This window comes from Polypterus senegalus, chromosome 7 (assembly GCF_016835505.1).
Source record: "Polypterus senegalus isolate Bchr_013 chromosome 7, ASM1683550v1, whole genome shotgun sequence".
In the NCBI taxonomy this organism is placed as follows: Eukaryota; Metazoa; Chordata; class Cladistia; order Polypteriformes; family Polypteridae; genus Polypterus; species Polypterus senegalus.
In genome coordinates this window covers 6,164,596-6,177,621 of record NC_053160.1, presented here as the reverse complement: position 1 = coordinate 6,177,621, position 13,026 = coordinate 6,164,596, and the positions used below count along the sequence as shown (strand labels likewise).

Genomic DNA, 13,026 nt, shown 5'->3' with positions numbered 1-13,026 from the left:
TCTTGTGCACAGAGGTGTAGCCAGGGTTTTCAGTGCCCGGGGACAACTGAAGATTTCGCGCCCCCTCCTGTTTGCCAAAATGCAATGGGGAAGGGAAAGAAAATTTTTAAAATGTATTTAAAATAATAGTATTTTAAGAAAAAAATTTCATATAAGTCTCCGAAAATGATAACGCCGTCTCGTGTTCTTTAAAATCTAAATCCGTCATTAGTTTTTGTAAGAAAAAATTTGTTTTCCGCGTTTAAAAATGATTTTAAAGAAAGTACATAGCAAATTATATAGCAAAATAATTATATATTTATAAAAACTGCATTACTTACAATTTATTCGTACAAAAATATGATGGGGAAATGTCTAGACTTTTGCAGCCATCTACTAGAATACCTCACCACAGCCCAATCAATTTTCAAATCAAACACATAAACACAAATCACTTGGCACACAGAAATGGCGTTTGCAACAACTTAGACAGACAAGGATACCCTAATGCCTCATGTCAGTCGCGCGACCTGTTTAATAACGTCAAAAATGTTTCTGGGTGGGAGTCAAGCATGTTAGAGTAGTGGAGGGGATGAATTACTGTCTGTTGGGTATATAGAACTAACACGTGCTTCGAAATCAGAAAGAGACAAAAAACATAAGAAAAAGATCTCCTCATACTGATGGAGTGACGGACTGAGTATGCAAATGTTTTTTATTTACTTTTTAGTGCATTTAAGAATGGAAAACATTTCATTCTAAAATTTCGGAACATTAATTTGGCACCCCCTGGATGCTGCGTCCGGGGACAGATGTTGCCAAGGCTATGCCACTGCTTGTGCAGGGGGTTAGTATAGCTACCCAAATGGTCTAAGGAAGGAGAACCAGTGAACAGGCGACAGGGTCATGGGCAGGGCCGGATTTAGATGAAAAGAGGCCCGAGGCTATTCCACTTAGGAGGCCCTTTCACCTCCCATTTTTAAGTTTTGTTCAAATTGCTAACAATTAGAATGTAGGCCCCTCTTGATCTTGAGGCCCTAGGCCAGGGGTTCTCAACGTCGGTCCTGGGGACCCCCATCACTGCAGGTTTTTGTTTCAACCAGCTTCTGTTTTTAATTGAACTCCTGGGCTAATTAAGCGAGCTGATATTTGCCAAGTTTGTTTAGGGAACAATATAGAAATTAGAAAACCAAGTTTGCTAAAAAGAAAAATATATATTAAAATGTAACAAGCAGTTATATAGGAATAATGTATTTTTTTCCTTTTTAACAGTATTTTCATCTTCATTTTCATTCTACTTTTCAAGGTGTTCTAATTGTTTAATTAATCCATTATTTACTAATCACTGGGTCTGACGCTAAAGTAGTTGCAGCTTTTGATTATTTAGTGATGTTTGCCTGCGTGTCTGCTCTGCTCGTTTTAAGTTGTCGTTATTAAGATACAACGAAGGGGGAAAAACTGTACAGAGAAAGGGCAAAGTATAATGAAATCACCAAAAGAAATCTCTAGCAAAAGCAGAAATATTTATAAATGTCTTATAAATGTAAAAATCATGCTGCTATGCTTTTCTGAATGTCAAATAAAAGAAAAAAAATACCAGCTAATTAAATAAGCTCAGTGTTATCAGATGTTGTCACAAAAACCTGCAGCCACAGGGGGTCCTCAGGACCGAGTTTGAGAAACACTGATCTAGATCAGTGGTTCCTAAACTCGGTCCTGGGGACCCCCTGTGGCTGCAGGTTTTGTTCCCACCAGATTCATAATCAGTGATAATTATCGATTACAACTGATCTCATTTAATTAGCTGGTCTTTTTTATTCTTCTCTTATTCTGAATTCAGAAAAACACAACAGTATGGTTTTTACATTTATAAGACACTTAGAAATATTCCTATTTTTTTCTAAAGCTATAAATGCTTAACTCTCTATTGTTGTTTTCCTATTTTTTCCCCTTTTCCTGTGTAGTTTGTTCCCTTCTTTTAACAACCAGCATAGCAGACACCTGGGATGATGAAAGCTGCAATGACCTACTAATTAGTAAATAATCAATTAAATAACCAGAGCACATGGAAAAGCGGAATGAAAATTAGGTTGAAAATACTAACAACTTTAAAAAATTACATATTCCCCATATAACTGCTTAGTCCATTTTAATAAAAAAAATCTACCAAGCTTTAGTTTTGTAATTTCTACATTGATTCCAAAACACAGAAACTGGGAAATAACGACTCACTTAAATAGGCTAAGAGTCCAATGAAAAGCGGATGTTGGTTGGAACAAAACCTGCAGCCACAGTGGGTCCCCAGGACTGAGTTTGGGAACCACTGCCCTAGGCTGAAGCCCAGTTAGCCTATAGCAGGGGTTCTCAAACTCAGTCCTGGGGGCCCACTGCTGCAGGTTTTGTTCAACAGATTCTAATCAGTGACAACACCTGATAGCACTGATCTCATTTAATTAGCTGGTTTTATTTATCTTTTATTCTACATTCAGAAAAGCACAACAGCATGACTTTTACATTTATAAGAGACATTTCTTATAAATATTTCTATTTTTGCTATGAATTTAAATGCTTAACTCTCTTTTTATTATATTTTACCCTTTCTCTGTGCAGTTTGCTCCCTTCATTGAATCTTAATAATGACAATTAAAAACAAGCAGAGCAGAAACCCAAGCAAACAACACTCAGTCGTGAAAGGCTGCAACTACTATAGTGTCAGCCCCACAAAGTAGTAAATAACAAATTGATTAAACAATTAGAACGCCTAGAAAAGTAGAATGACAATCAAGATGAAAATACTGTTAAAAAAAAAAAATACATACTGCTTAGTACATTTTCCATCCATCCATTGTCTAACCCGCTGAATCCGAATATAGGGTCACGGGGGTCTGCTGGAGCCAATCCCAGGCAACACAGGGCAGGAACCAATCCTGGGCAGGGTGCCAACCCACCACAGGACACACACTTGGGCCAATTTAGAATCGCCAATCCACCTAACCTGCATGTCTTTGGAATATGGGAGGAAACCCACGCGAACACGGGAGAACATGCAAACTCCACGCAGGGAGGACCCGGGAAGCGAACCCGGGTCTCCTAACTGCGAGGCAGCAGCGCTACCCACTGCGCCACCGTGCCACCCCAGAGACACGAGTGAAGTGTTTAAAATTATGAAGGGAATTAGTCCAGTGGGGCGGCACGGAGGCGCAGTGGTAGCGCTGATGCCTCGCAGTTAGGAGACCCGGGTTCGCTTCCCGGGTTCTCCCTGCGTGGAGTTTGCATGTTTTCCCCGTGTCTGCGTGGGTTTCCTCCCGCAATCCAAAGACATGGATTGGCGATTCTAAATTGGCCCTAGTGTGTGCTTGGTGTGTGGGTGTGTTTGTGTGTGTCCTGCGGTGGGTTGGAACCCTGCCCAGGATTGGTTCCTGCCTTGTGCCCTGTGTTGGCTGGGATTGGCTCCAGCGGACCCCCGTGATCCTGTATTCGGATTCAGCGGGTTAGGAAATGGATGGATGGATTAGTCCAGTGTATCCAGACACTGACTTTAAAATGAGTTCCTCAAAAACACAGGGACACAGTTGGAAACTTGTTAAGGAGTAAAATTTGCACAAACATTAGGATGTTTTTTTCTTCACACAGAGAATCACAGACACAGCCAGTACAAAAGTAAAAGCGTCTTCTCTCTTACCTGGCTAACGGGAAATGACGAGGAAGGCCCCGCCTCCCGCGCACTCGGTAATGACGGCGATGAAGCAGGGGTTTACGGCACAGAAGTGATTGTCGTGGACGCTCTTGGTGATGGGCACCCCGTCGTAGCAGTTCTCCTTGTTGGCAGGTTTGCCATAGACGTGGCGAAACTTGGAACTGCGATACTGAGGGTGCCATGACATCTGAAAGAGAAGAGGAAAAAAGAGGAGGGGGGTTTAAGAGCAGATCGTCGTCAAAGCTGCTGTCACATCGAAGATCGGAACTTGAGCGGGCACATGACGTGACCCGTGTAAAAGCTCCAGCTAGCTCATAAAATAAAGACACCGTCACTTGACTCACTGTTTGCCCACCTTCCTAGAGTATGAAGAGAGGAATTTATAGAACAGAGCAAGTTGTAAACCACAAACTTTGCAAAAACAAAAACATTTTACTCTCCGATAAGAGAGGAGGAAGGAAACCTGCTTGTGAAATGTGAACTGTGAGGTTCAGGAAGGGACAGGCAGACGGGCAGAATTGAGAGAATGAATGAATGATACTTTGCGGAGTGCACACCACCTCAGACGGGGACAGGGACGTGCAGTCAGGGGAGGCAGCCTAGGCATCGTGAAAAGTAAAACTAATAATAACAACGTAAAATAAATTGGTGCACTGGTCTGTGCTATACATTTGTTTTCAGAATGATTTCAATAATTTTCATCATTTTTTATAGTCAAAATCGCTGAATTGGCGCATTCCCTGTTCAAATACGGAGGAGAAACGCGAGGTGCGGAGGTGACGAGCCTCACATCACCTCGGACTGGGCTCTCCCTCACCTCACGCACGGGGTTGATGCCTGCGATTGGCACGTGCCTGCTGCTGTCTCTCTGTATGTCGCCAATATACACTCTGATTTTCCACAGTCTGGCTAAAATCTTTAATGAATGAATGTGTGACATATTTAGTCTTGCTGATCGGACACAAAACCGCAGTGAAAGGGCACAAGACGAGGCAGACAGTACCGGGCTGCCCTCAAGGGGGCGCATGTGAGCCCAACAGGTGCTCGTTGCTGCTGTTCTCCTCAGAGGCGCCGAGAAGTTAGCGATATCAGAAAGTCAAGTGCACTGCAGCGATCCGTTTATTTTTATTTTTGATCAAAATGGAAGATTAACATTTTTAAAACTAAAGGAAAATAAAGGTAAGACGATAAACGCTTTTCAATTTTATAAAAAATGGGATCAGACTAAAAAAATGTAATATTTAAAAACTAAATTTTGACCTTTAATAAAATATTTTTTTGTTTTTCTTGTTATCTTTTTGTTGAACAGACTTTATTAAAATTGATTAAAGCATCAGTCCACCCAACCATAACCCTAACAACTACGCCACACTGCTTGTACAGAATTACCAACAAGACCTGATGTTGGATTTGTTGCCCAAGGGACTTCTACAAAGTGCTGAATTAAGGTTCTAGAAACATCTTGAGGAGAATGAAAGCAAGCCAGTTAGACCGGAGAACAATCTGGAGGGGCCACAACAGAGGGTCTGATTACTTCTACGAATGAAGGATTTCTAATACATTTGCAAACCTTTCCAAAGACATGGTTTTTACTTTGACATTATGGGGTATTAAGTGTAGATTGATGGGCAGAAATGATAAAATGATCCATTCGGGATGACAACACAGTGAAGTGTGCAGAACGTGATGGGGTCTTAGTGCTTTCTGGACCCTCTGTAAGTACCTGTAGTCCAGACAATGCTCTCAATGTGTTTCATTTCTTAATGTTTCCTAATAAAAAAAGGGAAGTGCACCTCATTTGACTGCCATGACACCACTGGCACTGATGCTATCTGTCATCGTGTTTTGCATGGCATGATTTACCCAACATGAAAATGAGTGCCCGTTCAACACTCCCACCACTGCCAGCCCAGCAAACTCCCCCCTTCTGATTCTCAACTTGTGCCTGCAGAAGAATTCATTGATGCCATTTATATTTTAATCATTTATATATAATGTATGCATCTATTTATCATTGACATAATTTATACTTAGGAGTGTGAAGCCCAAGTTGATAGCAACGGATCAAGTGTAACTTCAATTCATTAAAATACATTACTAAATATGTTTGTGATGCGCCATCGGTTGGAATAACAAAGGCAATGCCTATGTCTCTGTTATATGCCATTTCCTATTGGACTCATAAAAGCGGTATTAATGTTTGTGGTGCACCCTCTGTTGGAATGACAAATGCAATACATTGTATTATGGATGGATGGATATATTACTACAGCTGTCTTTGATGCGCCATCTTTTGGAATGACAGAGACATTGCAACAAGACAGATTCACAGACAGGCACATATTAAGGTGGAGACATTTGTTGTAATAAAATGTCTTGCACTCATTCCAACAGATGGTGCATCACAAATATTAACATTGCATTTACAAATACCATTCCAAAAGGCATTTTAATCACATGGCACGCTGCAAACATAATCTGCGTTGATTACTTAGGTTTGAGCTCATCTTAGATGGGTAGCGCTGCGTGGCTAATGATAATTTAAGCTTACAGAATAAACTCATATGTACAAGCAGACCTTGGCTCACGTTAGCACATTAAAGTTGCCTAGTGACCCATCCGCATGAAAACTGAAGTCCACCTTAATAAAAGGATGAGTGTGTGTGTCTGTCTTTGTGTCCGTCCAGTTGCAATGTCTCTGCCATTCCAAAAGATGGCGCATCACAAACATTTTCGGTAAGAAAATATGTTGCATTTGTCATTCCAACAGATGGCACACTACAAACTTTAACCCGGCTCTGGTACCATGAAAAAAGTTACAAATGTATTATATTACCAGAATAAAAACACTGTTTATTACAATATTTTGTTTTTCTCAAAATAATATTATACAACAAACGTTTGTACTCAAGTATCGACAAACAGAGGCGTATTTGTCTTAGGAACTTTCAAATAGCCTATGTAGAGGCAGATACAGAAAATGTATTACAACATCCAAATAATATTGCATGACACTTTATGTGTGAGTTTCTGATTATTTTACATCAGCGTAGGCCTAACATTTACTGCTGGCATTGTGTTGCACTGTGCTTGTCACAGAACCTTGAAATAACAGAAAAATCTCTATATTACATGGAAGGTACTATGGGGTCCATTTGACCCCAAATGCAAATAAACATAAGTATAAAATAAAGAGAAAGACATGAAAACTAGCGAATGTGTGTCACATTGTAAGGAAGGCTTTCAGAAAAAAAAAATACGTGAAAGGCGAGGTCTCTAATCATGACAGTTAAAAAAAAAAATGATTCAAAGAGGAGTAGGGGGTCAGAGAGACCCTATGGTAGCACAGCATTTACGAATTCCATACCAAATGGTATATTACAGAGACGTGTGTTGCATTTGTCATTCCAACAGATGGTACACCACAAACACTACCATTTCTTTCAAGAATTCTATACCAAATGGTATACAGTAATCCCTCCTCGATTGCGGGGGTTGCGTTCCAGAACCCCCCACGATAGATGAAAATCCGCGAAGTAGAAACCATATGTTTGTATGGTTATTTTTATATATTTATATTTTATTTTATATTTAACACCCTTTAGTCAAAAGTTTAAACTGTGCTACATTACAAGACAGAGATGACAGTTCTTTCTCACAATTAAAAGACTGCAAACGTATCTTCTCTTCAAACGAGCGCCGTCAGGAGCAGATAATGTCAGAGAGAGAGAGAGCGTGACAGAAAAACAAACAATCAAAAAATCAATACGTGCTGTTGGGCTTTTAAGTATGAGCACCGCGATAAAGCAGCCGCAAAGAAGGGAGCAATGTGAAGGTAGTCTTTCAGCATTTTTTAGAGTAGCCTCCGTATCTTCTAAACAAACAGCCTCTGTGCAAACAGCCCCTCTGCTCACACCCTCCGTCAGGAGCAGAGAACGTCAGAGAGAGAGCGCACGAGATTAAAGCAAACAATCAAAAAATCAATACGTGCTTTTGGCCCACCGCGATAAAGCGGCATTTCTTAGAGGAGCGTCCATATCTTCTAGGCAAACAGCCCCTCTGCTCACACCCCCTCCGTCAGGCGCAGAGAATGTCAGAGAAAGACCGAGAAAAGCAAACAATCCGCTCGGGGAAGCACATCGCATATCATTGAGGAGTTTTAGTTAATATGTAATACATGCTCTGATTGGGTAGCTTCTAAGCCATCCGCCAATAGCGTCCCTTGTATGAAATCAACTGGGCAAACAAACTGAGGAAGCATGTACTTTAAATTAAAAGACACAGTGTCCGGAGAAATCCGCGAACCAGCGAAAAATCCGTGATATATATTTAGATATGCTTACATTTAAAATCCGCGATGGAGTGAAGCCGCAAAAGTCGAAGCGCGATATAGCAAGGGATCACTGTATAATAGAGACATGTGTGTTGCATTTGTCATTCCAACAGATGGTACTCCACAAACACTACCATTTCTTTCACAAAATCCATACAGAATGGTATATAACAGAGACATATGCGTTGCATTTGTCATTCCAACAGATGGTACACCACAAACACTACCATTTCTTTCACAAAATCCATACAGAATGGTTTATAACAGAGACATGTGTGTTGTATTTGTCATTCCAACAGATGGTACACCACAAACACTACCATTTCTTTTATGAATTCCATACCGAATGGTATATAACAGAGGCATATGCATTGCATTTGTCATTCCAACAGATGGTACATAATGAACATCAATATTGCTTTTACAAGTCCCATTCCAAATAGCAAATAACAGAGATGCATGCATTGCATAATGCTGAAGTCTGAATTTATTACTCAGATTTCAGCCCATCTTAGATGAGAGGCATATCTAGTAAATAGATATAGAATGCTAAGGTCTGTTCATCTTTCACACAATTTCTGTTAAATTACAGGGGCTAGAGCCTCAATCTCTGACTTTATCAGAAGGGTTCTGGTGATTTAAAAAATATGAGGTAGCACCAACCACTGCAAATTGAGTTTGGTTCATGTGTTTCTTATGGCAGACTGAGAAGATGAAAATGGAATAGGGGGAAAAAAAAAAGCAGCGACCTCTGCTGAGCTTGAAGCAAATTGCTGAAGCAAAATAGGTGATAGGAAGAAGAGGATTGACGGCTCCGGCATCCATTCAGTGTCAAGCACATACAGCATGACAGCCTACTGGTAATTGCTTTCGATGACCTGAGGCATACAGCCAAGATAAGTCTGAGTGTCCTTGAGTGGCCCAGCCAAAGCCCAGACTGAAATCCCATATAATGTGTGTGGAGAGACCTGAAGATACCAGTTACTTTCCAGAAACTTCTCAACCAATCTAATGGAGCTTGACAGAATCTGCCAAGAAGAATGAGAAGCACTGCTCAAATCCAGGTGTGCGAAGCTTGTAGAGACTTCCCAAGAAGACTTTCAGCTGCTTCTACAAAGTATTGAATTAAGGGGTCTGAATACTTCTAAGAGAGATTTCAATTTTGGTTTTTAATAAATTTCCATACCTTTATGAAAACATGTTTCACTTTTTCTTTATGGGTTATTGAGTGAAAAATGAATGAGGGAAGATCGCGAATGTATCCATTTCAAATTAGTGAGCAGAAAGTGGAGGTGGTCTCAGCTGTACGAGCAGTTCACCTTTTAAAGAGCACTGTGGCCATTTAGTTGGCTGTCTGCGGAGTCGGGTTACAGCTGCATCACTTCATAGATGCACATGGACAGCTTTGCTCATGGAAATCGGATATGGTTGGAGAAAAAAAAAATCCTTTGTCAGCCCAGCCATGTTGTGACCTTTGATTTCATCATTAGACAATGGCCACATTTACACACCTGCACACACACACACATACACACACACCTGGGAGGGTTTGCAGACACCACACCTTAAACAGTACAACTTATTGTTCGGGAGAAATTGGGGAATAACAGAAATCTGACTCTAGTACTAAAAATGAAAGTTAACCTAGGAGCTGAAAAAAAAAAAAATCTGAACAAAACTCTGGCAATTCCAGCTACAAGCCCAGCAGGATTTGAAAAATAAGCAGACCGCCGAACACCGACAGGACTTTTAGAAATGGATTACACAATAGAACTCGAGACTTTCAGTTGAACCGAAAGCAAAATGCAGTTTTGTTTTTTTTCCTGAATGTCTACACAGATTTTCCTCTTGACTGTTGTAGATTACATAGCTGGAGCTCATAAAGCTACTGTGCCTTAAGCGTTGTCACCCGCATGCACATAGGGGACAACTGAAGGACCCTAGTGACTGCAATTCTACCGCCGCTCCAGGGATAGGCGCTGTGTCCTAATGCCTTTCTCTCCTTCCACCCTCTACAGGCCGGTTGATTGACAGCTAGAATACCTCTGACATCACTGCCGGTGTTCGGCCGCCTGGACCCGCCTCTTCCTGTCAGGAGGCTCCACCATCTTGGGGCACCCACAGACATAGAATTACTAGACGCCGCATGACCAGCAGCATCGTATGTCAACGTTGCTGCCATACTGCGAGTGGCACTGCTATGGAGTGAAGTAATGGATAATGTGCTGCTTGGGATTAGACAAACCGCTGCACGCTCCAAAGCAGATCCCAGGGGATCACATTTCATAGGTAAAGCTGAACAATTGTTTTGGTTATATTTGGCCATTAGAAAATCCCATTTTATAATCTTAGCACTCAAGGTCACCTTACAATAAAATTAAACAACATTAGTAAAATTAAAACAAGAGAATGATAAACCAAAAAGCAATAATTAGCAAACAAACAAAGATGACAGTGCAAAATTCATAATTGGTATGCCAGTTTGAAAAGATACGTTTTGAGGGCAGTTTTAAAATGTGTTATTGAATCGAGCTGACGGATATGAGAGGGAAGAGAATTCCCGAGTTGAGGAGCACCAGGAGAGACGCTCGAGCTGCCATAGCACTGAGTCTGACGTGCGGTACAGAAAGTCGAGCTGCAGATGAGGATCTGAGTGAGCGAGAGGAGTGCCAGTCTGGAGGAGATCAGTGAGGTGTGGAGAGCTTTAAATGTTCAGAGCGGGATTGTGTATCGTATTCAGTAGTGAACAGCGAGCCAGTGAAGTCGAGAGAGAATCGGTGTGATGTGTTCAGTGGATTTAGAGCAGCAGGTTATTATCCTGGCATCAGAATTTTGAAGAAGTTGTAAGCGATGGATACGTTTTTGTGGGATGCCAGATAGAATAGCGTTACAGTAATCTATACGTCACATGACTCTGCATTAACCGATACTTCAGTACTAGACGACGTCTAGAAATGTTTCGGAGATGGAAGAAGGCAGTCCGAGAAATGTTACTTATATGAGAGGAATTCTTTAATAATAAATAATAATTATTATTATTTAATAATTGCCATTATTAGTTTAAAAAGGAATATAAATAATTGCATGTAAATGATTCGCCAAAATCTGTGGTTTGTAAACGATGCTATTTTAAACGTTATTGATTTTTCATCAGAAAATCCGGTTTCCACGTCTACTTGTATTGGTTTAAATGGCACTTTTGCCACTCGCAATATGGTGGACGCGCTGACGTATCGTGTCGACTGGGCAACACAGTGAATGCGCCGTCTACCTATATACTGTATGTCTATGGTCGTACCAGGATCACTCCGCATTATTTTTTTTTTTTTTGCAGAGTTCAGTTATACAGGGTGGCCATGCTGGGCCTCCAGCTCTTTATTGTTCACTTATCTTTCTTTTATACCGCATATTCAGACTCCTTCGCTGTTTACACATTTTGTTCTGTTGCCACCTTGTGCTAAAATAATTTCTATCAATTCTTTCCCTCAACTGGATTTTTTTTTTTAGGAATTTTAAAAAATGTGTTAAAAAATAAACTGAAATATCACTTAAATGAGTAAGACTTGCTTTGGATTCGATGTTTCCAAGGCTATTGATCACCACATCGAGATGTTTCTACACCTTCTTTGGTGTCCACCTGTGATCAGTTCAATTGACAGGACCCGATTAGGAAAGCCACACTCCTGGCTAGAGAAGGTCCAAAAGTGAGGAAGAAACTAAGCCATGAGATCAAAGGCATGGCGTGCAAAGTCCTAGAGACGCGGATCGCTTTCGAGATCTGGGGAAGGCTAACAACAAAAAAACATGTCCGTGCAGGATCCCAAGAGCACAGTGGGACCCCATCATTCTTAAATGGTAGAGAAGTTTGGAACAAGCGCGCCTCTGCCAGTGTCTTTCTCTTACTGATGTCTTATTTTCCATGTACATTGATATCAGTTACAGTGGATTCACAAAGTATTCACTTTGCTTACAAGTACTGTTGTAAATTTAATTTTAAAAGAATAAATTTGCCATTTTAGCCCCTCAATCTACAGTCAACATCCATCATGACAAAGCAAAAGCGTGTAATGAACTTGATTGAAGTCCTCGGGTGGCAAACTGAATCGACTGGACGTCATTTAGAAAGTCACCCGTGTCCCTGTGTGTATAGAAGGTCCTACGATTCACACTGCATGTCAGGACCAAAAACCAAACCACGAAGCGCAAGGAACTCACCAAAGAGGAGGCAGGTGAGGCTCTAATAATGATAACATCAAATACAGCTGTCCACTGGTCTGTGCTATAAATGTGTTGTCCGTATGGTTCCAATAATTGTGATCATTTTTATAGTGAAAATCGCTGAATCTGCGCATTTCCTCTTCAAATACAGGGGAGAAATGTGAGGCGCGGCAGCGACGAGCCTCACCTCTCCTCTCCTCGGACTGCGCTCTCCCTCACCTCACATATGAGGTTGATGCAGTGACATGCGGTGAGGTTCATGGCTGGTGACTCCTTCAGAGTCCGATTTACAAATATATGAACCCCAAAGAGTCGCTTATTGACTATTCAATTGGCAGCCCGCACACTGGCTACTGGTTATGTTTCATATCTCATCAGCATTCTTGACACACACACAGGTAAAGCGCATATTTGGCTAAGAAAGAACGTTACATTTATAGCGGCAGAGAGAGCGCATTTGCTCCTTTTGTTTTTTTTTTGTCTGATCCCATTTTTTTTAAAATTGAAAACCGTTTGCAGTCTTACCTTAATTTGTAACTGAAGTCCAAGCGCCTATCCTTCTCGATGAATATCTCTGTCACTTTCTTGTAAAAGTCCCTCTTTATGTTCCTTTACTTTTAAAAATCTTAATCTTCCATTTTGAACAATCCAAGTTGGGGAGCATGCACTGGTACAGAGAGTTGCCGCACCCACCACACGACGAAACAACTCGGGATCCCAGTTGGCAACCCCCCAGGCAGACACGCGGTCCAGTCCCACCCTCCGGAAATGACCCTCTATCTGCCGTAGCCAGGTGTTA

At 41.1% G+C, this 13,026-nt stretch overlaps 1 protein-coding gene across 1 annotated transcript in view; it reads right to left on the bottom strand.

Moving 5' to 3' along the window:
* The window catches only part of coro2aa (coronin 2Aa), a 91,264-nt gene that overhangs the window by 50,352 nt on the left and 27,886 nt on the right, over nucleotides 1-13,026 (bottom strand). The window contains exon 2 of the mRNA XM_039758181.1: nucleotides 3,671-3,863. Within this exon, the coding sequence (XP_039614115.1) occupies nucleotides 3,671-3,863 (193 nt within the window). The remainder of the gene's footprint in view (nucleotides 1-3,670; nucleotides 3,864-13,026) is intronic.